Raw genomic sequence first — 26,482 nt, forward strand, 5'->3', positions numbered from 1 at the left:
ACAGAGGATTCCTTCCATGCTCTGCAGTTTCAAGACATTTAGAAAATATCCACCCGTTGAATTTCCATCACTGCATCAGCATGCCAGGAAAAGCCTAGCCATCTGAATTTTTACTTGACATAGAATTGTTAATGGCACAGGTGCCTGGCCAAGGCATAACTTAGGTAGAGAAGATGGGACCAGTACTGCCACCGCTACCCCCACGTGCCATGTTTGACCATGTGCTCATTGTTCAGGAGCACCTAGGACTCTGCCCTACAGCTTCTATTCACGGAGTGTTGCAAAATCACTCCCACCCCCTATGTGAAGAAATACCACCCTGGCACCCTTCCAGCAAAATCTGGCAGCCCTTTAGAGAACCACTTCATATGCTATGTACAGTGGTGCTCAGTCTTAATGGATATGTCACCTGTTTCTACCTGTCCCAGAGGCCCTCAAAGCACCACACAAAAGAATTAAAATATAGATAAAAACAATTGAATTACAAAGCAATAATTAAAAATAGCAATTAAGGAGCAGGGGGTAGAAGCAAAACAAATAATTATAGAAGGCCTGATGTAAAAAGAACAATCTTAATCCACTAAAAAGAAGGGAAGAATTCCAAAGTTCAGGTACCACTGTGTACCCACCACACACTTCAGCTAATGGCAGGATGTGGAACAGAGTGCCCTCTGATAGTATCATATGGAAGTAAGCTGTCCTTCATATACCCTGGGCCCAAGACAGATAAAAGCTTTAAAAGGATAACCAGCAACTAGAACTGGGCGTGAAAGCTAACCAAAACCCAGTATATTGGTGCACTGGGAAAGTATTGGAATTATATGCTCTGAATTGCCAGCAGCGTTTAGCACCAGTTATAATTCCCAAACACTCTACAAGGGAAGCCCCACGTTGACAGATGTGCCTGATCTTGTCTGATTGCAGAAGCTAAGCAGGGTCAGCCCTGGTTAGTATTTGGATGGAAGACTGCGTGGGAATCAGGCTTCCTCCATGGAGCAGGGGGTTGGACTCGATGGTCTTGTCGATGGCCCCTTCCAACCCTATGATTCTATGACGCACCTATGACTGCATTGCAATACTTTTAATCTGGCTGTAACCAAAGCATATGTAACCGTAGCCAGACCTTTCTGACCCAGTGCTCTCAGCCAAAGCTAAGCAAAAGCACCATGGCCACAGCTGCCACTTGAATATCCATGAGCAAAGCCAGGCCCAGAAGCATTCCCAAATGACAGACCAGGGAGTGCTACCCTACATCAAGACAGAAGAACTTGCTATCCCCAGACTTCATACTGAGCAAAATAGCTCTTTTCTGGTTCAGTTCTCAGGTGGTTAGCCCACATCCAGACACCGGTTAAGGGTTTCCCTTGACTCCTTGGAATCACATGGAAAAGAGAGAGCTGGGTGTCACGTGCATGCTAGCAACCCTGGCCAGTGGCTTCATGCAGACGTTTAAAGGCATAGGGGACAAGATGGAAGCATGGGACAGCAGATGCCCAAAGCCAAGGCGCCAAATATGAGTTCCCCCAGCACCACCTTCTGGAACTTGTCTGCAGGTAGGCTCAGAGCCTTCACAAAACCCTGTTATGCAGACCAATCCCATCAGATGAACACTGTCAATGGTATCAAAAAATGCTGAGAGGTCCAGCCAAAGGAATTCCTAGAGTGGGTATCTGCCTGTTAGTCTGTCTAGAAAATGGGGGTGTTGCTACCCTAATCTTTGCCATTTTTAATAACCTAAACCCACCACAAAGGTGTGCATTTTGGAGGCGGCACTATACCATCACCCTGTGAAGAGGGGCTGTTGTATACTGAAGTGACTGATGTGGAAACTGGAGGAAAGAATGCTCGGTGCTGAGAGCTGGTGCTGATGCTGTGTCTTATCCAAAGACCATATCTGCTCAGTGGCAATTAGGGATGTACGAAAGTCACTTACCTTTCCGCGGATTATGTTCATGAGGGGGGAGGCGTTCCATCCCTCCCCCCGGAATCCTCGATGAGCGGGGAGGCGATCCAGTCCTCCCCCCCGGAATCCTTGACGGCCGGCTGTGCTGAAAGGCCAGGGCCGTCCGCAGCCAGATTTCCGGCCATGGAGGGCTCTGGGTAAAAAAACACAAAAAAATGCGTACGCAAATGGCGGCGGCTATGGCCGCTGCCATTTGCGTTCCTTATTTTTCGCTGTCTTAGTCTATGTAAATTTCCTTATTATTCCTTATTTTTCGCCGTCTTAGTCTACGTAAATATTTACCTAGACTATTACGGCGAAAATAAAGGGGAATGCAAATAGCATAGTGGGCGCTATTTGCATCCCTTTTTGATTCGCCATTTTAGCCTACGTAAATATTTAACCCACTACGCTATTTGCGTTCCCCTCTATTTTCGCTGTAATAGTCTATGTAAATATTTACGTAGACTAAGACGGCGAAAAATAAGGAATAATAAGGAAATTTACGTAGACTAAGACGGCGAAAAATAAAGAAAAATAAGGAACGCAAATGGCGGCGGCTGTAGCCGCCGCCATTTGCGTGAGCGTTTTTTGTGTGTGTTTTTACCCAGAGCCCTCCACAGCCAGAAATCCGCGTTTGCGTACGCGGTTTTTAAAAAAAAAAAACGGGTTGTGATAGGCTACATGAGTCTTTACGTAGCCTATTACATCTCTGTTAACCCCCCCCCCCGACAAGACTGCAAATGGTGGTGGCGGCAGCCAGTCGGAAGACCAGATGCTGCCGCTGCTTCCGCCGGAGCCGCCGGCACCGCCGGGAACATCCGCCCCAGGTAAGTCTCGTCCTGGGAGGATCTGCGGGGGGGGGGGCAGGGGGGCGGGTCGTTCCACCACAGATTTCCGGGGGCTGAATGCTCTGCCATTCGGCCTCACCAAGATCTGTGGGGGAAATCTCTGACATCCCTAGTGGCAATGCCGTTTTCCTGTTATTGAAGGGGAAATCAGTTAGGGACATTCATAGCAGAAATCACTGAAATGTGTAGCACCTCACATTTCAGCACTGAAAAGGCTTTTGCACCAAATCCCCAAACTTCTTTTTGAACTTGGGGGTGGGGGGAGAAAGCATTTTTGAGGTTCAGAGAGCACCACCTGAAAACATTTACACAAACAAAAGCATTGCAAAGTCCTGCACAGTCAGTGGATAATCTAGCCACTGGCAGTTCAAACAATTCCCAGCAAAGTGGCAGTCAAGGGCAAGAAATGCATATCACATCCCCGGTATCATACAAGATTCTTCATGATCTCCCCAGAAGTCCTTGAACGGCCTTGTCTATACCTTCTGCAGTAAATTACCTCCACAAACATTTTGCAAGAGTCTGCATTTACTGTAGGGCAAGCATGTCAATCCTGTGCTTTCCTGAGCTGCGCCCCCCCAAACCTAGCAAATTGCCTTACTGCGTGCTGGAACTGCATTTGCCACACATTAGTTGTTGACAAGCATTTGCACAATTCTCCAAGTCTGCCTTGATAGAGAACAGGAACCTGCTGCCAAGTGCCAAAGCTCTAAAGGTCTTTGGTCTGTTAAAAATTGCTACCACAGAAGAGGGCCAGAGAGCAGAGATAAGAGTTGTTTGCTGGAAGCAGAAATCTTCCCTGGTGAACATTAACCAGAAAGGGTCAGGGGAAACAGGAGAGAAAGTGTTTTCAGCTTCAGAGCTACTGTAAAACAACAACAACTGAGTTCTGTGCAAATGGCCTCTTGAAATTCTTCAGCACATTTGTGAACAGAGAATTGGGGAGGGCAGTTTCACCAGATTTCTCCACATGTAGAAGAAATTCTCCAACAATTTATCAGGGGTGGGATCCACCATTAGCAGTGGCAGTAGCAGAGTTTCTTTTTTCCTGAGTTTGTGCAGCAACTGTGTTAGCAGCCTGGTCACCATTTTGCATCCTCCACAATGCCCCAGACCTAGGGCATTTCTACACCAGCAACAGCATGGCTGTGACGGGTGGGCAGAGTGTGTTCTTGCTGTGCCCACCACCACCATGAATCGTGTTGGTCTTCTGAATGTGCGCACAGGGCATTTCTACACCAGCCTAAAATCCTGCATTTAAAACGGGGCTTTCTGCTTCTGTTTTAAATGCAGGATCACAACTCCCTTTTTCACGTGCTTCCTTTCCCCACTCCCCTTCCCTCCTCCTTCTCCCCGTATCTGAGTCTTCCCTATCTTTCATTGATCTCTCTCCTCTTCTTGCCGCTTTAACTCTTTTCACGGAGGAAACTGAAGTGGAACACAATGGGGTAATTTGATAGTTCATTATCTACAATCTATTTCAAACAGAACAAAGGGCATTTAGTGCAGGAGATGCCCCAGAGGGTCGGCATCATGTAAAGAGCTGGCAAACTTCTGTGAAGGAGCAATCTCAATCGCAGGATAAAAGCTCTGTGTGAGAAAGCCCCCCGTGTCATTCGGGGGGGGGGGGGAATGGCAGCCGCAATGAAAAAGAATAGTAGAGAATATTATGACAGAAGTCTGCAAAGTGATTTTCTTTTTCTAGAGGGTAAGAAGAACATCTCAGAAAAATGTCTTCAGAGAAAATTCAGTTCAGCTCTAAAAACTAGTCTCACATATCTAAACACTGATGGCTTGCATACCTTTGTTTTATTAACTCCTATGAATAATGCACTGCATGACCAGGCATAGCCATCACTCTAAGTACTGTGCTTAGAATACCACTGGTGGTGAGGGAATACCATCATATCTAAGAGCTCGTTATTTCTAATGCTGTGCCAGCTCCGGTCTTCAGTTCTGTAACGAAGAGCATCTGCAACGGCAGAGTTAAGCATGTGCTTAAGGGTGTAATTCTAAAAACGCTAACTTGGGAGTATGTCCCGTTAAACTCAGCCAGATTCACTTCCAGGTAAACGTGCAGAGGATTGTCCCGTATATCTTTCCAATCCAAATCAATTTTTTTAAAAATGTTTCCTTTGGTTGGATTATAACTCAGCTTCTGTTTTTCTCTTGTGGCAATTCTGAAGCTGAATCCAGAGACAATTTTCTGGAATCAAGCAGACAGGACTTTGGCCTCAGCCAGCAGAGATCTGAGTGCAAGCAGAAACACTATAGACATTTCATGACTTTGACTCCAACTTTTTGAAAAGAACAAGAAGTCTTTCATTTTGTTTTTATTTAATTAAAAAAATCTAATTGCAATACCATTTAAATACATAGATTTACAAATAGGTCCAAAACAGGACTAAAATATTCTTTGAATATTGTGCTTTCATAGATACATAAGAAAATTAGCATAGAAAAATACTTTACAAGGAATACACTATAATATATGGATAAAAATACACATTTAAGTAATGCATTTCATTTTCATATCATTCAAAATGCATAGGAAGGGATACAAGGACCATTTTTTTTTAAAGCCTTATTAAAAGTTTTCATTAAAAACTTATTTGAAGCCACACTGAGCTTCTGCCATTTTGACAATATTGCATATAAAACCCCCTTTTTCTGCTCAACTGTCTATACTCTGCAGTTTCTTTTATGGCACATTATCTAGGTTATGGCAGCAATGGTATGGAATATTGCATACTTTGAGAAGAGAGAATGGCTACAGCTAGAGACAGCCCGATGGGGCTCCATGCACATCTTAAGGAAATCACTGAAACTTTGACATGGCCCAGGAAGTGAAGGAGCAATAAAGATAGATGCAATCACAGCTTGGCCTGGGCTCAGACCTGGGAACCAGACACCAGTCCTGGCCTAGTATGATATAATGGAGAAAGTTTCCAACCTGTACCAAAACATGGCATCATAATATGCATCAGGACAGTACAAAAGAAAAACAAAGGGAATACAAAGGAAGAGAGGAGCCAGTTTCCCGGATCACAGACTTGCTTGAGTTCCCAAACAGAGGTCAATCAAAAATTATCACAATAAAGTGCTATTCCAGAAACTCCGGCACAGCAATTGCACTGGCCAGTGAGAGATTAGCAAATCCCGGCATTTTTGCCATGTGAAAGGAAGAGTTCACGGCTTCGGTTGCAGTCCAACTTGTTTGCTATAGGCAGATCCTTCAATGAATGTGAATATCACACTCGTTATCGCTACAAGGGGATTTGGTTGGGGGGATGCAGATGCAGGGTTGAGATGCAGGGTTGAGGGTCACAAAGGCATTGTGCTCACAAGCCATGGAGGCGAAGGGAACTACTGAAAACTTAGGGTTGCTGCTATGGCTGGTTACAACAGGGTGTCAAACATCATCAGTGATAAACACACACACACACGCACACACGCGTACTTGCACTAAGACGACCCACAGAGGGTGCACCTGGAGACACAATATCAATCTAGCAGAAGTTGTCTCATGCTAAACAGTGACAAAGGGATACAAGGCTTCCCCACCACTACATACAAAATATTAGGGGCAGGTTGACGCGTGTGACAAACTGCTCACTCACAAGATGAGGGGTTCAATGAAGAGAGTTTTCTGGTGCCTTATATGTGCACACAAGATCATTGGAAAGCTAGTCTCCTGCATGCTGTGTTCAACATTAAGTGCTTTCTAAAACAGAGGACATGAAGAAAAATAAACTCTGCCTTGAAGTGAAATAGTGGTGAAAGTGTTTCTGTTACATCCCCCAAAAGAATTGCCTCCAGTGTGGCAGGGGAAGAGTACTAAGGGTCTGAGCTCCAACTCCTGTGACAACAGGCCCAGCTTTTATAGAACTTGTGAGTGAAATCTTCTCTTGGTTTTAAAGGGAATTCAGTGTGGCGCTGTGATCAGTGAGGGACTGAGCGTGAACTGGGGAAAGGATGCAAGATTCTTGCAGTGGTTTAAGAAAAGGCCATGGGATAGTGCAGGGGTGCCTTTCACAGAAACAAGGGGGTTAATTTTAAGATTTACTATACATGATTCAACAAAGCAAACAACAAAAATAGCACCATGTGATGTATCCCAGCCCTTCAGACCAGGGCAATCTGTGCCCTATCACCCCGTGCACTGGGGAAACTCATGCTACAAGCAAAGAATGTTCTCTCACAGGCGAGTTACACTGGTGGCTGCTTTCTTGCCCTCAGCAACCCATTTCGCCTTGTGTTCACCAAAGTTGTTCCATCTATCTCAGCTTGGACCTTGAAGGCCAAGGCTGATAGGCTTAAGATAGAACTGGAAACCCAGTTCCTCATGGCCAGTTACATTACACAGAGTAAGCACAAATACCAGTGCGAAAGAAAATTCAAAAAGCACAACAGACACCCATTCATCCCTTTACCCCGCACTGGACCTCAAGGACAGTTGACACCAAGCCCACCCCTGTTCAGAGCGCCTGTGTGTTGGCCTTGACCTCCGCACCAGCAGATTGCTGGCTGGGCCAATCCCCGTGCTCATCTAGCCGGGCCTTGGCAGGGAAGGCCAGGGGATTTCGGCTGACAACCAGTTCCAGTTTGTTTCCTGCCTCAGATATCAAAGGAACAGCCAGACAGCAATCAAAGTCCCTTGTGCGGATGCGATTTACCTGAAGGAATGGGAGAAGATTCATAGTGGGTTAATGGGGAAAACACACACACACAGAACGCACCAAGAAAGAGGAGGAAAGAGACAGAACATGAACTGGCAAACCTAGACAAATCCTTTAGAAACATCTGATTGTCTTATATTTGATTGTCTTATAAAGTCACCTTGTGTCAAGGTTGAACATTCAATAGTTTACAATTCAGGGGTATTCTGCTACATATAAAAACCAGACAAAACTAAATCATGCTAATGCTATGGTACAATGATCTAGGAAAACATATTCCTGGGGCCATTAAATCCCTGTGCCACTTGAGGGGTAGCAAGATGCATCAGATCAAATAGTAGCCTTTTTGTGGGACACTGCTTCTGATGGCAATCCCACGAGATGCATTAAGTCAGGGATGGTGAACTTTTGTATTTTGGGGGTCCACCTTATTCTCCAATGGTCTGGAACCCTTAAATGTATTTTGTCCCACTGACTGACTGACTTATTTATTTATTTATTATTTCTATACCACCCAACAGCTGAAGCTCTCTGGGCGGTTCACAAAAATTAAAACCAAAGGGCACACCAAAAAACAATACAAAATATATAAAACATTAAAACCACAGTAAACAGTACAACCAGAATAAAACCTAGCAGCAGTGCAGGGATTTAAAATACAGATTTAAAACAGCAAAGCTAAATGTCTAAAGAGCTAAAATGCTAAAATGCCTGGGGGAATACAAAGGTCTTCACCTTCACGAAGTCATCAGGCTCCATAATGCAGTTAGTGCCATCTTGCAGCTAGGGAGAGCATGTGCTGAGACATACTGTACATAATCCAAGAGAGACATGGAACACTTAAATGGGAGTATCTCTGTTCTTTATGACTTGAAAACAATTCTTTTCCTTACGACTGGTAAAACTGTGGGCAAAGCTTTTACTCTAACTTGATCAAAATGTCACGGGGCTACCAGGGACCTGATATTACTTCAGGAGCCAGATCAGGCCTACGGACTGCCATTTGGTCACCCCTGCTTTAGGCGAAGGTAAAAATAGTGCAGGGTAGGGAACAAAACCATCCAAACTGGTGAGTGAGAGCTAAATCATGTTCCCGGTAAGCACAGAGGCAGAAGTTAGAGCCACATTGTTAAACATGCTCGGAAGCAACAGCAGCTGGATACTCCAAGGGACAGTTTTATATTCTAAATAGTACACCCAAGTGGGAGAGGTGGGACTGCTCCTTTGTTTTTGTAGCATGTAAAGACAAACAAGAGGACGAGCAGATCCTGGAAGACTATACACCAGGGATCAAGGCAGATGCCTCGCATATCAGAGAGCTTTCCTATTCTCCAGTGCTTTTAAGATTGCTTCGAGCCTCGCTTCCCAGAGGAGCCAGCGTTATTCTCAGGCTAGTTCTTCCACGCCGGAGTCTTAAGAATTTAAGAAGAGCCCTGCTGGATCAGACCAAGGGTCCATCTAGTCCAGCATTCTGTTCACACAGTGGCCAACCAGCTGCCCGGGGGAAACACACAAGCAGGATCAGAGTGAAACAGCACCCTCCTGCCCATGTTCCTCAGCAACTGGTGTACAGAGGCACCAGGACTAGGACTTTATGGGCCACACTACTCCATTTATTTTCTCTATCATTTAGAAAGGCCCATACAAATACCTTCCCCTAGATAGGAATCTGCCTTAGAATAAGTCAGGCCATTGGTCCATCTCGATCACTGGTCCATCGATCATTGGTCCATCTCGATCATTGGTCCATCTCGATCACTGGTCCATCTCGATCACTGGTCCATCGATCATTGGTCCATCTCGATCATTGGTCCATCTCGATCACTGGTCCATCTCGATCACTGGTCCAAGTCGATCACTGGTCCATCTCGATCACTGGTCCATCATTGGTCCATCTCGATCATTGGTCCATCTCGATCATTGGTCCATCTCGATCATTGGTCCATCTCGATCAGTGGTCCATCGATCATTGGTCCATCATTGGTCCATCGATCATTGGTCCATCTAGATCACTGGTCCATCTCGATCAGTGTTCCATCTCGATCAGTGGTCCATCTCGATCACTGGTCCATCTCGATCACTGGTCCATCGATCATTGGTCCATCATTGGTCCATCGATCATTGGTCCATTGATCATTGGTCCATCTAGATCATTGGTCCATCTCGATCAGTGGTCCATCTCGATCACTGGTCCATCTCGATCACTGGTCCATCTCGATCACTGGTCCATCGATCATTGGTCCATCATTGGTCCATCATTGGTCCATCGATCATTGGTCCATCTCGATCATTGGTCCATCTCGATCAGTGGTCCATCTCGATCACTGGTCCATCTCGATCACTGGTCCATCGATCATTGGTCCATCGATCATTGGTCCATCGATCATTGGTCCATCTCGATCATTGGTCCATCTCGATCACTGGTCCATCTCGATCACTGGTCCATCGATCATTGGTCCATCATTGGTCCATCATTGGTCCATCATTGGTCCATCCCGATCATTGGTCCATCTCGATCATTGGTCCATCTCGATCACTGGTCCATCTCGATCACTGGTCCATCGATCATTGGTCCATCTCGATGATTGGTCCATCTCGATCACTGGTCCATCTCGATCACTGGTCCATCTCGATCACTGGTCCATCGATCATTGGTCCATCATTGGTCCATCATTGGTCCATCGATCATTGGTCCATCTCGATCACTGGTCCATCTCGATCACTGGTCCATCTCGATCACTGGTCCATCGATCATTGGTCCATCATTGGTCCATCATTGGTCCATCGATCACTGGTCCATCTCGATCATTGGTCCATCTCGATCATTGGTCCATCTCGATCAGTGGTCCATTTCGATCAGTGGTCCATCTCGATCACTGGTCCATCGATCATTGGTCCATCATTGGTCCATCATTGGTCCATCGATCATTGGTCCATCTCGATCACTGGTCCATCTCGATCACTGGTCCATCTCGATCACTGGTCCATCTCGATCACTGGTCCATCTCGATCACTGGTCCATCGATCATTGGTCCATCTCGATCACTGGTCCATCTCGATCACTGGTCCATCTCGATCACTGGTCCATTTCGATCACTGGTCCATCGATCATTGGTCCATCATTGGTCCATCATTGGTCCATCGATCATTGGTCCATCTCGATCATTGGTCCATCTCGATCATTGGTCCATCTCGATCACTGGTCCATCTCGATCACTGGTCCATCGATCATTGGTCCATCATTGGTCCATCGATCATTGGTCCATCGATCATTGGTCCATCTCGATCATTGGTCCATCTCGATCAGTGGTCCATCTCGATCACTGGTCCATCTCGATCACTGGTCCATCATTGGTCCATCATTGGTCCATCGATCATTGGTCCATCTCGATCATTGGTCCATCTCGATCATTGGTCCATCTCGATCAGTGGTCCATCTCGATCACTGGTCCATCGATCATTGGTCCATCATTGGTCCATCATTGGTCCATCGATCATTGGTCCATCTCGATCATTGGTCCATCTCGATCATTGGTCCATCTCGATCAGTGGTCCATCTCGATCACTGCTCCATCGATCATTGGTCCATCATTGGTCCATTGATCATTGGTCCATCTCGATCATTGGTCCATCTCGATCATTGGTCCATCTCGATCACTGGTCCATCTCGATCACTGGTCCATCGATCATTGGTCCATCATTGGTCCATCATTGGTCCATCGATCATTGGTCCATCTCAATCATTGGTCCATCTCGATCATTGGTCCATCTCGATCATTGGTCCATCATTGGTCCATCATTGGTCCATCGATCATTGGTCCATCTCGATCATTGGTCCATCTCAATCATTGGTCCATCTCGATCAGTGTTGTCTTCATTGACTGGCAGCAGCTCTCTAGGGTCTCAGACAGGGGTCTTTCCCAGAATTCTAGGGTCTCAGACAGGGGTCTTTCTTTGAATTCTGCACACATTCACGGGGGAAAATAGTGGTGCTTCTGCGGGCTGTGATGTTGCTAACATTCAGCAGAAATGTGGCTGACAGCCTAATTCATTTCTCTGTCCCTCCCCATTTCTAATTTATTTTTGGTGGCCTTTCATTTAAGGCTGAGAAAGAACCATGGACTATAACCAGCACAAAGGAGCTCCATAGCTGGTTGCCAGATTTTCAATCAGGGACTCTACACATGCAAGAGTTAACCGCGGTGCAGCCAATCACGCCCCTTAACATGCTAAAAGGGACCAAAAAAAACACGTACGGGGGCATTTCAAGGCTTTGGACATAACCAGCAGAACTGCAGCAGAACAGCTGGCGGGGATTGTAAGAACGGCCTCCAGTATTTTAGGACTGAGAGCAGCTGCCTCAGGAGTGGCGGACAAGACGTACCAATCACATAGGGGCTACCAGGGGTGCCAGGAGCTGAGCTGTACTTCCATGAGAGAGCACCTGCTTTGCATGTGGAAGGCTCCCGGCCTCTCTGGGCAGGGCTGGGCAAGGCCTTGTCCCAAACCCTGGGGAGCTGCGGCCAGTTGGTCTCAACAATACAGGCCAAAATGGTCTCACTCACTCTAAGGCAGCACCCGAGGTTTTGTGCCTTCTCCTCATGTATCTGCCACTGGCACACCAAAGCCATTATTTGGCATGGCTGGTGTCAAGGGCTCCTTGGAGGCCTCTCTCAGTCTAATCCAGTAGCCAAGTCCAGACACAGACAAATGGATTCTTTTCAAAGCTTTATTCCTCTTTTACAACTTAACAACTCTACCGTTAGCAACTAGATATGAGCAGCAGAGTTGCCCTACATTGGAACAGTTGGTCCCCGTTTGAAAGGGAATTACTGGCAGACCCCTGAACTTAAGGACTAGGGAGAGTCCCTCCCCTTTTCCCTTGGATCCTCTGGGCGCAGCCATTGTTTGCGCGCCAACTGAGCACTACGCCTCCTTTCTGCGCCCTCCATTTGGCGCCGCTCTCTGCGTCGGCGTCGTGCATCCATCAAGTCTGCTTCCCACTCTCTGTCACTCCCAGGATTGCTATCTAAGCTAGGAATGCTGGTGGGAGGAATCTCCGTCAGCTGTTGGTCCTGGGAAAGAGGAGCGCGCTCCTCTCCCAGGAGCGACTCCTCTTCCTCAGAATCAGAACTACTCTGGGATTCTATGGGCTCAGTGTCCACCCTGACAGCTGGCTGGCTGCATCATCAGCACCTTGCAAGCACTAGGCCTGCGAGAATAAACCTCTGACTGGACCCACATGCTGAGCAACAGAAAGCTGACACAGCTGTGGCCCTTTGGGGAAGGGATTTGTGTCTCGATTTTCTGTCTGGATTTTCAATTCCCCCTTCCCCTTTGTTCTTCTACCTTGGTCGACTGCCAGCCCAATCCTATAAATTGGCTTACATACACAGCAACAGTGCAAGTAGCCAAACAAGCCAATACCCAGGAAGCCGCCTAGTTTCTCCCTACTCTCTATCCCAGCTTTGATCAGCATCGATGGGCCTTATGAGCCGAAACAGGACACAGAATACCTTTCAAGTGGGTATAAGGGCAACTCTAGGGCTTATAAGGAACTAAAGGCCAACTACTGCTGGGAACAGAATCCAGTAAAGGTTACCTGAAGGATGGTTTCCACACATATAGGCCTACCCAGACCTTAAGATCTTCAGAGGTCCTTCTCTGGGTGTCCCCACCAAATGAGGCAAGGCAGATACCAACTAGGAAGAGGGCCTTTTCAGTGGTGGCACTCCAGTTGTGGAAGGTCCTCAGTGAAGCTTGCCTGGCACCTATGTTATGGTCTTTGGGGCACCAGGTGAAGACCTTTTGATTTTCCTGGGCTTTTTAATCTCAAAATGAAAGTGTTTTAGGGCTTTTCTATATGAGACATTTATTGTGCACTCAACATTCCCTGCTCATGGTTGTTTCCAGGTTGTTTATATGACATCATAACCCTCCAGTTTTGCTCCCGTATCTGAAAAGAACTTTGGGCGAGGTTTTATAGAGCAAGGAAAATGTGGTTTTTAATTGAAAAAGTAAAGAAACTGCTTTTTCCCCTGGTGTATTTGCACTACTCAGCTATACCACAGTGCCACCTAGAGGTTATGTAGCAAGAAAGGAAACACTCTTTGTGTAGTGCTCGGATCTCAATTCTGTGATAAAACCGAAAGTAGATACAGCGGATTAACAGCCGATTAACAGCCTCATGTAGAAAAGCTCTTCGCGCTCACATTTGGTATGCTCTGTTGCAGGTTTTTGTCCTGATACTGTTTTAATGGATTTCAGATATGTGTTTATATTGTATATTTTTGTTTTTACTGTGAACCTCCCAAAGGATGTTGTGTTATTGGGCAGTATACAAATTATGTCAGTAGATAAATATCTCCCAGTCTGTATTTTTCACTCTATTCCACCTGGCAATTCTCTTTAGCTGTTTTCAAACTTCTTGCCTGCATAGATTCAGAACTCAATAATGCCAACAGAAACTTCCATCCTGCAGCACACAATGGGGGGGGGGTTGTATTTTGGGAGAGGGAACATTTCCTTGGGAATATGGCATAGGGGGAAGTGTCAGGATTGATTCTGAGTGCAGGGAGATAGTTAGCAGCTCAGATGCAGAAAAGGAGCAGCCAGAACTGGGGGAGGCATTTTCACAGGCCAGTTCAGATATAGGTAGGCATGCTTCTCAGGTTACCAGCTCCCAGATGGCCAGGCATGAAGCTTCCTCCTTGCCCCCCTCTGTGAAAAGCAGCGAGTAGGAGGAGGAGGTGGGGCTTGAGGTCTGTGACCTAAGAGACGCCAGGCGGAGACGCAGAGCTAAGAAGGAAACATCAGGGCGGAGCTTAGGTGTTCGAACCATTTAGCGATGCGTGAGAGGCTACGCTGGGGAGCAGCAGGCAAGGGGCAGGACTTCCTTCCCTACGTTAGCCTAGTCAGACAGCCGCCCTTTCAAACTGCGGGCAACTTTCGGTGATCCCATTTGAATCCCCTGGAGGCATTCCTTTGTAGCCAGAGAGTCTTCGAGGATTTGCATCTGTAATGAACCTGTGAATAATGAATTAAAGGCATGAGACTGAAGCCTCGCTTCTTGTGTGTTTGTGAGTGCTTGAGGAAGGAGGGGGCCAAAGGAACCCTGACAGCTTGCCCGCAGTTTGAAAGGGCGGCTGTCTGACTAGGCTAACGTAGGGAGGGAGGTCCTGCCCCTTGTGTGATGCTTCCCTGCATAGCCTCTCACGCATCGCTAACCAGGTCAACCGTCTGAGCTCCGCCCCTGACGTTTCCCTCTTAGCTCTGTGCCACCACCTCGCGTCTCTTAGGTCACATCCCCAATCCCCTCCTCCTCCTGCTCGCTGCTTTGCACAGAGGGGGGCAAGAAGGAAGCTTCATGCCCGGCCATCTGGGAGCTGGTAACCTGAGAAGCACGCCTACCCATATCTGAACTGGCCTGTGAAAATGCCTCCCCCAGTTCTGGCTGCTCCTCTTCTGAATCTGAGCTGCTATCTATCTCCCTGCACTCAGAATCAATCCTGACAGAAAGGGTCACAGGCCTCCCCCCTTGTGCCACAGTCCTGATCCTCTCTCCCCACCCCCAACAGCTGTTGCTGCTTTTTTTTAAACAGATGTGTTAGATGCAATCACACATTTAACATAAGGCGCAGTTTGATCCCACAGTTGTGGCGTCTTCCTCCATTCTCACCAGAAACACCAGCAATATGAGCCAGGGCGCTCTGGATAGGGGCGAATGCTCCTTCCTTGTTCTCCTCGACCTCTCAGCGGCTTTCGATACCGTTGACCACGGTATCCTCCTGGACCGCCTGGAGGGGTTGGGCATTGGGGACACCGTATTGCGGTGGTTCCGGTCCTTCCTCTCCGGCAGGTACCAGAGGGTAGCACTGGGACAGGAGGTTTCGGACCCGTGGTCACTCACTTGTGGGGTGCCACAGGGTTCCATCCTCTCCCCGATGCTATTTAACATCTATGAGAAGCCACTGGGGGCTATCATCAGGAGGTTTGGGGTGCAGTGTCATCAATATGCGGATGACACGCAGCTCTACCTCTCATTCAAATCTTCACCAAGGTTGGCCGTAGAATCCCTGTCCAAATGTCTGGAGATGGTGAGTGGTGGATGGGGAGGAATAAGCTGAAGCTGAACCCTGACAAGACTGAGGTACTTTTGGTGGGAGACAAGAGGAGGCTGGGGGATGTTGACCTGGTGTTGAATGGGGTACGGCTACCCTTGAAAGACCAGATCCTCAGCCTGGGGGTCATTTTGGACTCCCAACTGTCCATGGAGGCTCAGGTGTCAGCTATGAGCTGGACAGCGCTGTATCAACTCCATCTGATACGGCGGCTGCGCCCCTTCCTTCCCGACCATCTGCTCCCATCGGTAGTACATGCCCTGGTCTCCTCTCGTTTAGACTACTGTAATGCGCTCTACGTGGGGTTACCCTTGAAGATGGTTCGGAAGCTGCAGCTGGTATAGAACGCGGCGGCTCGCGTGATTAAAGGCAGCTGCCGGCGAGATCACATCACTCCAGTGCTGAAGGAGTTGCACTGGTTACCAGTTGTTTTCCGGGCCAAATTCAAGGTGTTGGTTTTGACCTTTAAAACCCTATATGGTTCCGGCCCAGCCTATCTTAAGGAGCACCTCCAGCAACACCAGACAGGCCGCTTAACAAGATCAGCTGAGGATGGCCTTCTCTCTGTCCCATCAGCCAGGACAGCTAGACTGGTGGGGACGAGGGAGAGGGCCTTTTTTGTGGTGGCCCCCACTCTGTGGAACTCCCTCCCTAGGGAACCCCGCCATGCCCCCTCTTTAATGAGCTTCCGCCGTGCATTAAAAACGTGGTTGTTCAGGGAGGCATTTGGGGTGGGTTAGGGTATTTTAGAAAACTTTTTTACTGTAGAATTGTATTGTTTTAAACTGTTTTATTATATGCTTGTACATCGCCCAGAGTGGCTGGGTGACCAGCCAGATGGGCAATTAATAAATTTAATAAATACATACATACATACATACATACATAAATAGAGTGTCTCCAGCAGAGCTATTGAAAGACTAGGTGACTGACTTCCGTGTGGAGTAGGCATGAGGATCAGAGGGGCAGACACCCGAGGGAAAACCTTGGGCCAGGAATGGTAGCGCTGCAGAGCTAGAGGACAGGCTGAGGGACACAGAAGCCTCAACCTAAGAGCGGCACAACCACCTGCTGCCTTCCTAGCAGTGAATGAGGGCAGCAGGAGGGCACACAGAGAAAGGGGGTGCATGGTTTTAGATGGGATATGGCAATAGTCGCCAGCAGAAACAGCGAGAGCTCTCCCCCATGCACGCTGTCCTTCGAATGAGTCAGATATTGTTGTTTTCACCATTCCCTTGATTCCTTTTGCCATTCCTTGTATTTATTACCTGAAGGACTCTGTCATAGGACTTGAGTCCACACTGATCCGCTGGCCCATCTGGACGGATCATATTCACATAGACGCCTTTTTCCAACAAGCCATCTGAGACACTAAAGCCAAAGTCTTCCATCTCTGGATCCTTGTAGATAGTCATCTGTAAGAAAAGATGTCTAATTTGGTATGAATGGCAAAAACAGAGGGGAAAGCATGGTAAGAAAACCCTCATGTGCAAGGCCAAGGGCACAGAGCGACAAGGTTCTGCCAAGGGTCTCATCGTGACGTTTCTGACAACTTGGGCAAAATGGTAGTTTGATGAATATCCATTATACCACACTGGCTTACCTGTCAGACATGGTTCTGGCAAGACCTGGATTCAAATCCCTGTTCACCCATAACCTTGGAGCCATTTACTCTCAGCTTGGCCTCTCTTACAGGGTTGTTATAAAGATAAAATGGGAGGTCGGGTGGAGGACACAACCCAATTAAGCTTCTCTGAGTTCCTTGGAGAAAGGGCAGGATATAAATACTGTCCACAAAATAATTTCTGAGATAAAGAGGGAGGAGTCTCTTTTCCAGTTTTCATATAGGTCATATTATCCAGATTTTTAAAATGATAGATACATCTTTTATCCTGATGAGACAGAGAGAGATTAAGGCAACATCCACAACGAAACAGTGACATTAGAGGCAACCATAAAGATGCTGTCCATGGTCATCAGGAATAATTCTCCGGGCAGATACACGAAAGAACGTATTTATTTCTATTTTATTTCATTTCTATATCACCCAATAGCTGAAGCTCTCTGGGTGGTCCACAAAAATTAAAATAAATATAAAATAAATAGAATATTTATTATAGAATTTATAATATTATCGAAAGAATATATTATCTATAGAACAAATAGAGTATATTATTTCTATTTATTTAAATAAATAGAGTAAATAAAATAAATACAATATTTATGCTACAGAGGCGAGGCGGGTGCATGATCTTCAGTCTTCTATAAGCCAGTTCAGGGATATGTGGAACTACGAGTCGGCTTCACTAGGCAGTTGAAACTTGGAAGTGGAACGCAGGTGTCATTAAGCTGCCACATTTATCTGGCAAGGCCATTTCACAGCAAAGCAACGCTATCCCTGGAAGCTTTCTGAGTATGTATTCAGTTACCTGGCGCCAGCTGCTTATTATAGATCCTTCAAAACAGCACCACCCATTAGCCTCATAAGCCTGAGAACCTCATCCTCTGTGGCTGACTTGTGTTCATTAGCGATGCATAACTTCTAACTATTAACTCCCTGAACCTCATTAACTCCATCCTATAATGATATACACAGAAGGCTTGGGGGTCAAAATTTGGCATCACTGCCAGTGCCAGATCCAGGTTTAGGGGCTGCGGGCTTGGGCAAGGTGTCTCTGAGCGGGACCTCCTCCTCATTGCCTCTGCCCGCTCACTTGCCCTCTCAATCTGGCCCAATCAGTGTGTTCCCACATGCCCCCATCTACAGGTGTATATACATACACACGTATACCAGAATGACATGCATTGGGGTCTTTAACCAAAAGCTACTGTGTACTTCAGTGGAGAAAGAGCAAAGAGACCATCAGCTGGAGATAGAGACACTCAAGTATGTGACTTGTTTACCCCCAAAGGGCAGAATAATTATGCAAACAGCATTCAGATGGAGCTGGCAATGATTTGGTTCAGTCTACCGAGGAGACCAGATGGGGGAAAAGCCTAGGTGAGATGGAGCTGCGCACAAAGGATACCGAACACCATCACGCCACTCCAACAGTTGTAGTACCATTTGTGTGCATGCGCGCGCGCACTCTTGGATAACCACTGTATGCAGACAAAAGCCGTTTGCGGCACTCCCCACGCAAAGCCCCCCCCCGCGTTTGTTTATCGCGCCTGTGATAAATGACTGCTCTGATGCAGTCACTTCTGATCCCATTATCACACTAGATCTGATACTTATGCCCTGCTTGTTTTTATTTTGTAAATAAAGTTAGGCAGTCTGAGGCCAGGCTATAAAGTATCTTTGGGAGTGACAAATCCCCAAAACATCAAAGACTCAAAGGTATACTGTCTGCATGAACTTAGAGTGGGCAGCCATCCTGATATTGCTTAACTCCATTTTCCCAGCTGATCTGCTTTACAGCACTTTTGTAATGGTGCAGTATTCATGGCTTCCCCTCTCCTGGAGAATGCACAACCTGTTTTCAGTCTGTTACTATCCTTGCTGAATCACAGAAACATGACCTTGGCCAGGGGCGGGGGAAGAGTGGTGTTCTGTGTTTCTGTGGCGTCCCACTGCCCCAAACGTGGAGTCTGTTTATTGTACTCTCTGCTCGCGCTCCATGGCTTTCAGCATGAGCACGGTACAACAAACGGTCTCCATACTAGGGGCTGTGTGAAGCCACAATGCAAAGACAAATACACAACACAACCAGCTCTGCCTGAAGCGATTCCTGGAGATTTCCCCTCTGTTATTTTTCACAACTTTTTCATGAACATCTCCAGAATTGCTTTCAATAATCCCCTGGAGATGAATGCTGATTCCTAGAGAATCTTGCCCGGTCCTGGCAGCAGCCCAGTGCAGAACTACACAATTTTATTTCTTAAGGACATTCATGTTTCTGTATCTATCACTGAAGAATTAATATGTCACTTCAAACCCCTACACAGCCATGTAGCTAGATCACTGGGTGACCTTAAGCCAGTCACTTTCTGGACTGTGAGGATCAGGGGAGTAGGGAGAGCATGAGAAGTCTGCCACTTGGACCCAAGCCCAGCAGAGACCTCTTTGGAGGGGGAGGAGTCCAACCCCCCAGCACGACCCTCACCTGCAGTAGACCTGGGGCAACATGAGGGTCCAGTGGCAGGGATGTCTTGCCCGATGCCCCCGAGAACCCCTTTAGCCCTGTTCTGAGCCTATCCCTGGCCCTGGACTCCCTCTACCCATGGATCATCAGAGCACGGGCAACAACAGACAAGGTGCGATGCTGACAGTCACTGCCTGATTGGTTGCCAGAAGACCCTTTCTCCCAGGGTATACTCGTGGGGAAGGGTCTACTCAGGAGCAAAGCTCAACGCATGAAAGACCCAGCTGCAACTAGCCAGCATATGAGTTCCCTGGGGGTGGGGGGGTCTCCATGAACGATTTATTGTGAGATTGCTGCATTTGGAGGTCATTTGGGGCACATGACATCATGGCCATCTTGCAGCCACCCTGGAGTTTCACACTGAAAAACCAGTTCTTATGAGACTACTTTTAGTCTGATTGTTTTCCTTAATTCAGCTTGTCTTCGCTTCTGTTGTGATGTGTACCACCCTCCACATTTACTCCAGCATGATAGCCCTGCCCAGGGGTGCGTCTTTCACCTGGCCGTGACCTCACTGAGGTGTTTCCCCAGTGTTTTCCCAGCCTGTGTTTCCTCAATGTTTCCACCGTTTCGCGGCTGGCCATCAAGAGTTCTGCGCTACCTCATGGCGTTTACTTCACCTTGCCTACCACTAAACTCTGGTCGCCATCCCCGCAAAGTATAGGTGTCCTCCAGGCAGCCTCTAACTTTTTTTTGAAAGGTAATGCATTAAAGTGAAATAGTGCTTTTGTCGGGAAATACCTACACCCCCTATCTTGCATTTGCCAGCAAGTCCTATAGCCCCTATCTCACTATCACACAACTGTGTGATAGTGAGATAGGGGCTATAAGACTTGATAGCAAATGTGAGATAGTGAGATGGGGAGGAAGAAAATAAAAACAAAATTGGCAGAATCGGGCATAGGTTGGGGAAGCAGTTGTCTCCTCAGAAGTAACTCCCATTGTGGTTAATGAGGCTTGTTCCCTAAATATCGATGCTGCATTTCTTTACTGTTTGCTTTGTTGCTCTAAGGAAGTCATTAATGCGAAGGTTTGAACCTTCGCATTACGGGAGCTTCAGGGGAAGGAAACGGGGGTAGAGTCTGGAAGTGGGGGGAGCCTCTCTTATTGGTTGAGCCAATCTGCCAGTCTGATGACATTCACTCCAATCCCCCCATCCGGAAGTATGTTCCTGTGAAGCAACTTAGAATGGTGCGGTGCACTTGTTCATGGAGCCCTGCTTGAGAACAAATAGATCCCCAAAGGTAATAAGTGTCAGAGATCACAACTTGGAGGGCATATACATAAGTAGTATTCACCAGGTGAAACTGAGGAGGTAAAATAAAAACAAATATAGGAACTGGATATTCGGGTTGTTCTCTAACATCTGTCTTCAATAATAATAACTGAAAGGTCATGGCAATGTTTGTTCCAGCGAGTATGTTCTAGTCACACACACACAAAAAAAAGCATCAGTCATGAAAGTATTTTTAGGGTGACATAGTAAATTGATATGCAATGAATATGAACTTGAGCACGCTCCGGGAGAGAGCGCAGGACAGGAAGGCCTGGCGTGCTATGGTCCATGGGGTCACGAAGAGTCGGACACGACTGAACGACTGAACAGCAGTAAATTGATAGATTTACAGTTAACCTTACCCAATTTCGGAGGCGGGGGCTGTTCCAATTTTAAATGGACTACCTTAGCTGACTCCAGAATGAACCTCTTGCTGTGTAAACAGAAGTGTTTGATTTTTAACTAAATGCCTGAAATACTTCCAGTCACCCAAAGCCTCTTTGGAGAGGCTGGTGCCATAGTAAGATTTCCACTGAACTAGGAGGTTAATGGATTACATGCCATTGCTATGAGGTGAGATTAGAAATCCCTGATAACAGAACTGCATTGGTATGTCTAATCTCAAGTTTCTCACAGGACTTTCAGAAGTGATAGTAAATGATGGGAGGAAGGTGTGCTCCATTGCTCCTGGCCTTGCATTGTGCCCACCACCAAAAAAATGAAACTGGGGCTGTCAACAGAGGATATTGTGGAGATCCCAACGCTATCTGTGAAATTCTCTTTTCTTCCTCTCAGGTACCATCACTCTTATATAGACATGTACACACTTGTGTGCAGCCACAGAAATCTGCCTTAGTCAGAGCATTTGTCCATCTAGCTGGTGGCAGCATTTCAGGGTTTCACGCAGGAGCCTTTCCCAGCCCTACCTGGAGATGTCACGGGCTGCTCAATCACGGACCAATTACCCATCCCAGTCTTGCTAAGCGTGTGCAAGTGCACTACAAGGGAGTTATGGGAAGAGGCTCACTCCCCACCAGAGGACACCAGCTACTACTATCACAAGTGAGGTGAGGAATACCTCACTCTCTGCCATTTTGTGCTCAGACATGTTTACCCAGACAACTTGGTGCGTAACTGTTGACAGAACTATTTTCTGAGAGGTTTTTTTTTTTTTATCCTCTCAAAAACCCTTCAGGTCATATGAGAGTTGCCCCACAGTTGCTAAAGCCATAACAAAGCTATTCTTCAGCACATACCTTGTGCAGCTCAAGAGGGGTGGGAGACATGATGTCCTGAATCTCTTCCTTCATCATCTTAATCTCCAAATTCCTGTCATTCTTCTTGGTGGGAGTGACACTGCTGTTGCCCTGCCCTTCGCAGTCCCCTTTCCTTTGTGGGCTCAGTCCTGACTGGTTCACAGAGTTCATGACCAACTTGCCCCCATCAAGGCCCAGATTATGTACACTCCCAGTCATGATCGATGCCTATAGGGAAAAGTAAAATGAACAAACACACACAGAACAGTAAAGCCCAATGCAAGAAGAAGCGAGCCTTGTGAAGTTGGCATTGCCATGAAAGAAGTGCCTTCAATACCCCAGGCCTTAGGCATTTCCTTCTCCCATCAAGTAACCCGTGTTGTGTTGAGAGGCTGATAAAAGGTAGCCCCATATTACCCCAGCACATGTATATGCCTTGCAACCCCCGCCACCCCCCACCTACAACACCACAAGCTGGCAAGACAAACAAAGAAGGTCAGAGAGAGAACAAGGCACCATCGCTCAATACACTTCCGGTTTGTTGGGATGCTGCTGAGCTGCAATCTCTGCTCAAGCTTCATCGTGAGCACACTTGAATCTGTGAAGATGAGAAATGTCAGCCTGCACAGGCAACAAACATTTGATTCATGTGAATCAGCCCACAGCGTAGCAGTGTTGTTGCAAGTCCTATTGCACTGTTATGCAAAATAGCTCCTCCATTTAGCTTAGTCTGTGATGCAAGTCTGACTCTTCGGAGCACCTGGAATAAAACATTCATATTAGCATAATACCTTCATTAGGCCAACCAAAAGATCATAAAAAATGGACAAGTGAGATCTCCAGATTTCTTCATCAGGAAAGATGTCATAAAAGCAGATCCTGAAATTGCACGTTCATTGTGATCGTTTGGTTGGCCTAATAAAGGTGTTACGCTGATACGGATTTTGGAATTTTTCTTATGGTCAACATGACTGCCTTTAGTTTTTGTGTGCGACAAGGAATACAAGGGCCTTCCTTCTGCTAGCGAGGAGATGAGAAAACCAGTCTCTATCTGGAAGAAAGTATGCAAAGTGCAGTGGCAGTTTGGATCTGGCAGGCAAAAGCCCAAATTGGGGGGGAAATGGGTCTGACCTGCTTGTGTGCTGGTTTGTGCTCCTTGCGATATCTAGTCTTCCTGCACATCTATAAACAGGAGGGACACTATCAGCTTCTAGTGATGTTACCTTGAAAACAAAACCGTTAGAAGGGCAGCCTGGACATTCTGACGATTCAAGGAAGGGAAAATGTAAAGCTGTCTGTTCAGCCCACCTTTGGTCCCTGCTCCCATCATAACTGGAGAGGCAGCTCAAGAGGTACAAAGGGAAAAACTTACTAGGAGTGGCGGCAGCGGAAGAGCTAGACCACTTCTGCTTTCACAATGTTAATTTACCTCAATCTCTCTCAAAAGTTCAGACTGGCCGCATGTTTCCAAGTCCTCCAAAGCTTCTCCAAAAACACGCCAAAAATTGTCCTCGTGGGGAGTCTCAAGGCCATTTTGGTGGCTGGGATATCTGTTGTAACGTAGGAACCAAAGATTGTCAGCACTCTTCTGGAGCGGGGCGGAAGCCGCAAGGCGACAGCAAGTGGCTCGCCAGTAAAAGCAGAGACTTGGCAGAGTCTTCATATACAAAAGCAAACAATATGAACTTTTCAGGCAAGAAAGAGAGTCCAAATACAAAACCTCCATGCACTTTCACTAACAGGGCAAAAGTCCTTCAAAAGGAAGAATTAAATTGGTGTAGTAATGTCACGTTCAGAAGGGTAAATAAAAAGTGCCTGTAGGAAGATTGTAGGTTTAGGAAGACGTTTTGGTGAAATAGAGAAGTAAAAGAAAAAAAGGATGCATTATGGGTAAACCAGGAGCCTCAGAGACTGTTAGTACAAAGGCGGATGGGACAGAGTTCAGATCTGAGACACAGAACACCTGAGAAAAGAGAGAAAAACACAGAGGGTAACAGACGTGGTGAGAAAATGATAAATACATCAGGTCTCTGTGGGAGTATATAATGTAAAAAAGATGTATATAAAATGATTTTCCCTAGACTAGGCAAGCAATTAAACAGTCTCCATCATTATATACAGAGGATTGAACAGGACCTATACGCAGTCCATATATGTCTCATCTCTCATTGCCATGGGTCAACAGTCGTACTTGCAATAGATCTAGTTTTAAACCTATGCTGTTGGCCCTTCCCATTATATGAGATAAGGAAAACATCTCTCTTGGAGGAGCTGAAAGAGATATGCTTGTTGATACCCACTCCCTTCTTTGCAAAAAGTGGGCAAATCAGTTCTTTCCCAGCCCTCCCTGTATATAAGAGCCAATTCCCCACATTCTGTCCCACACACCCAACATTCCATCACACTTTGGTGTGACGGAGGCTGAATCTACACATAGCAGTTATACCGTTATCATTACTATTGGTGCCCACTGGTGTCATGTGTACCAACAGTTATGATAACGGTATAACTGCTATGTGTAGATTCAGCCCAAGACAGAGTGCCCAGGATGTGGCTATGCAGAAAAGAGCCAAGCTTGATTCTCAATGGCTTGAGTTTCAATGTCTGTGTTCACTTGGGACAGGGAGTGGGTTGAATCCCCACCTGAGTTACACCCCCTAATGCAGAGCTTTACTTCCTCCCTTATAAACTTGAATGGTTGTCATTTGTTCCTATGGGGGGAAGTCATTTGTTCCTGTGGGGGGAAAGCCAAGTGCTGGATGTAGGGACACCGTAGTGGGGAAGGGAAAACCTGTCCACTGCCCCCGACACTGGCTGGGCTGACCCTTGCTGACAGGAAGACCACAGAGCAGTGCAATGTGTCCCTTTGCACGCAGGCAAACTATCCTCATGACGGGCATTTTGCTAGGGTCTTATTGTTTGTCAGCACTTAATTACTAAGTGCATAAGAGCAATGCCTGCTTCTCATTCTCATGGAAGAGTCAGTTAGTTTCACATTTCGGTGTCACCCCTTAGATCTCTAAAGGTAAAACAGTAATTAAAAATGAACTAAAGTCATATGAAATGGTTTTGGAAATTCATGCCAAGGAAATGATTATTGTTTCAATGGGTCAACACTACGAAGAACTGTGACACAAACAGAGGAGATGTTGAGTTGAGGGTTGGGGTTCTTGATTTTATGTAACAGCCTTCCCTTTTGTTCTTCCATCCTTACCCCCTTTTCCTCCTCCCCTAGACGGAGAGTTCTTTGGTCCACAATTGCCTTTGTCTTCATGTCTGTATGCCAACAGTGCCATTGCTGGCACTTCAGAGTTCCACAGAAACTGCAGCAACTGAGGCGACCCAGCTGCATGGCAAAGTTTCTATGGTTAAAGCAGCCTGTAAGTCCTATGGCCGCCCACAGAACTTCCATGCTGCACTGCTGAGGCATAGAAGACAGAACTGCGACAAGAAGTTAGGACATTTCCAGATGGAGAATTACTAAGGTATTCGTGCAAATGGATTCTAGCCACTTGACAATCTCAAGCCACATAGGGACTGTGTCAATCCCTACTGGTCCAAACTGGAAAATTAGTGTGGTCAGCCTGGGCAACATAGTCTAGACTTTAATGCCATTGGAACTTCTCTGCCGGCCACTAAGGTAAGTATTTCATGCCTTCCAATTTACTGCTAAAAACCAGGGCAGGAATCTACCCTCCAAATATGCCTTTGTTGTCGTTCAGTCGTGTCCGACTCTTCGTGACCCCATGGACCACTGCCTTGTTGTGGCGAAGGGGCTTGCGTAACTCAGTGAAGCCATAAGCTATGCCGTGCAGGGCCACCCAAGACGGACAGGTCATGGCAGAGAGTTCTGACAAAATGTGGTCCACTGGAGAAGGAAATGGCAACCCACTCCAGTATTCTTGCCAAGAAAACCCCATGGAACGTAAAATATGCCTTTACAAGAGGACAATTCTAATATGCTTCATTCTCAGCACAATTGTAGCTGCATTTTTGTATTTAGGGGAAAAAAAGATTTATATCTCTTTGGCCAATATTGGTGCATGAATCCAATTCTACATCTGTGATATTGTGCCTGCTCGTGTGGTCCCAGGGGTGAAACCTACTGGGCCACTGAAGGAGGAGCCTGTAAAGTCCTTTTTGGTGGTACATCAACCAGATGCACATTTACATGTGCAAGTGTATAATAATTGCCACACAGGCAAAATATATA

General features: G+C 46.6%; 1 protein-coding gene across 1 annotated transcript in view; it reads right to left on the reverse strand.

The window, feature by feature from the left end:
- Positions 1 to 5,132: 5,132 nt before the first annotated feature.
- The window catches only part of GRIP2 (glutamate receptor interacting protein 2), a 181,958-nt gene continuing 160,608 nt past the window's right edge, over positions 5,133 to 26,482 (reverse strand). The window contains exons 21-24 of the mRNA XM_084840214.1: positions 23,699 to 23,819; positions 22,270 to 22,497; positions 16,861 to 17,007; positions 5,133 to 7,469 (exon numbers count right to left, since the gene is read on the reverse strand). Of these exons, the coding sequence (XP_084696340.1) occupies positions 7,272 to 7,469; positions 16,861 to 17,007; positions 22,270 to 22,497; positions 23,699 to 23,819 (694 nt within the window). The 3' untranslated portion in view covers positions 5,133 to 7,271. The remainder of the gene's footprint in view (positions 7,470 to 16,860; positions 17,008 to 22,269; positions 22,498 to 23,698; positions 23,820 to 26,482) is intronic.

This window comes from Heloderma suspectum, chromosome 2 (genome assembly GCF_057233095.1).
Source record: "Heloderma suspectum isolate Gila_16-S chromosome 2, 16-S_ref, whole genome shotgun sequence".
NCBI classification, from domain to species: domain Eukaryota; kingdom Metazoa; phylum Chordata; class Lepidosauria; order Squamata; family Helodermatidae; genus Heloderma; species Heloderma suspectum.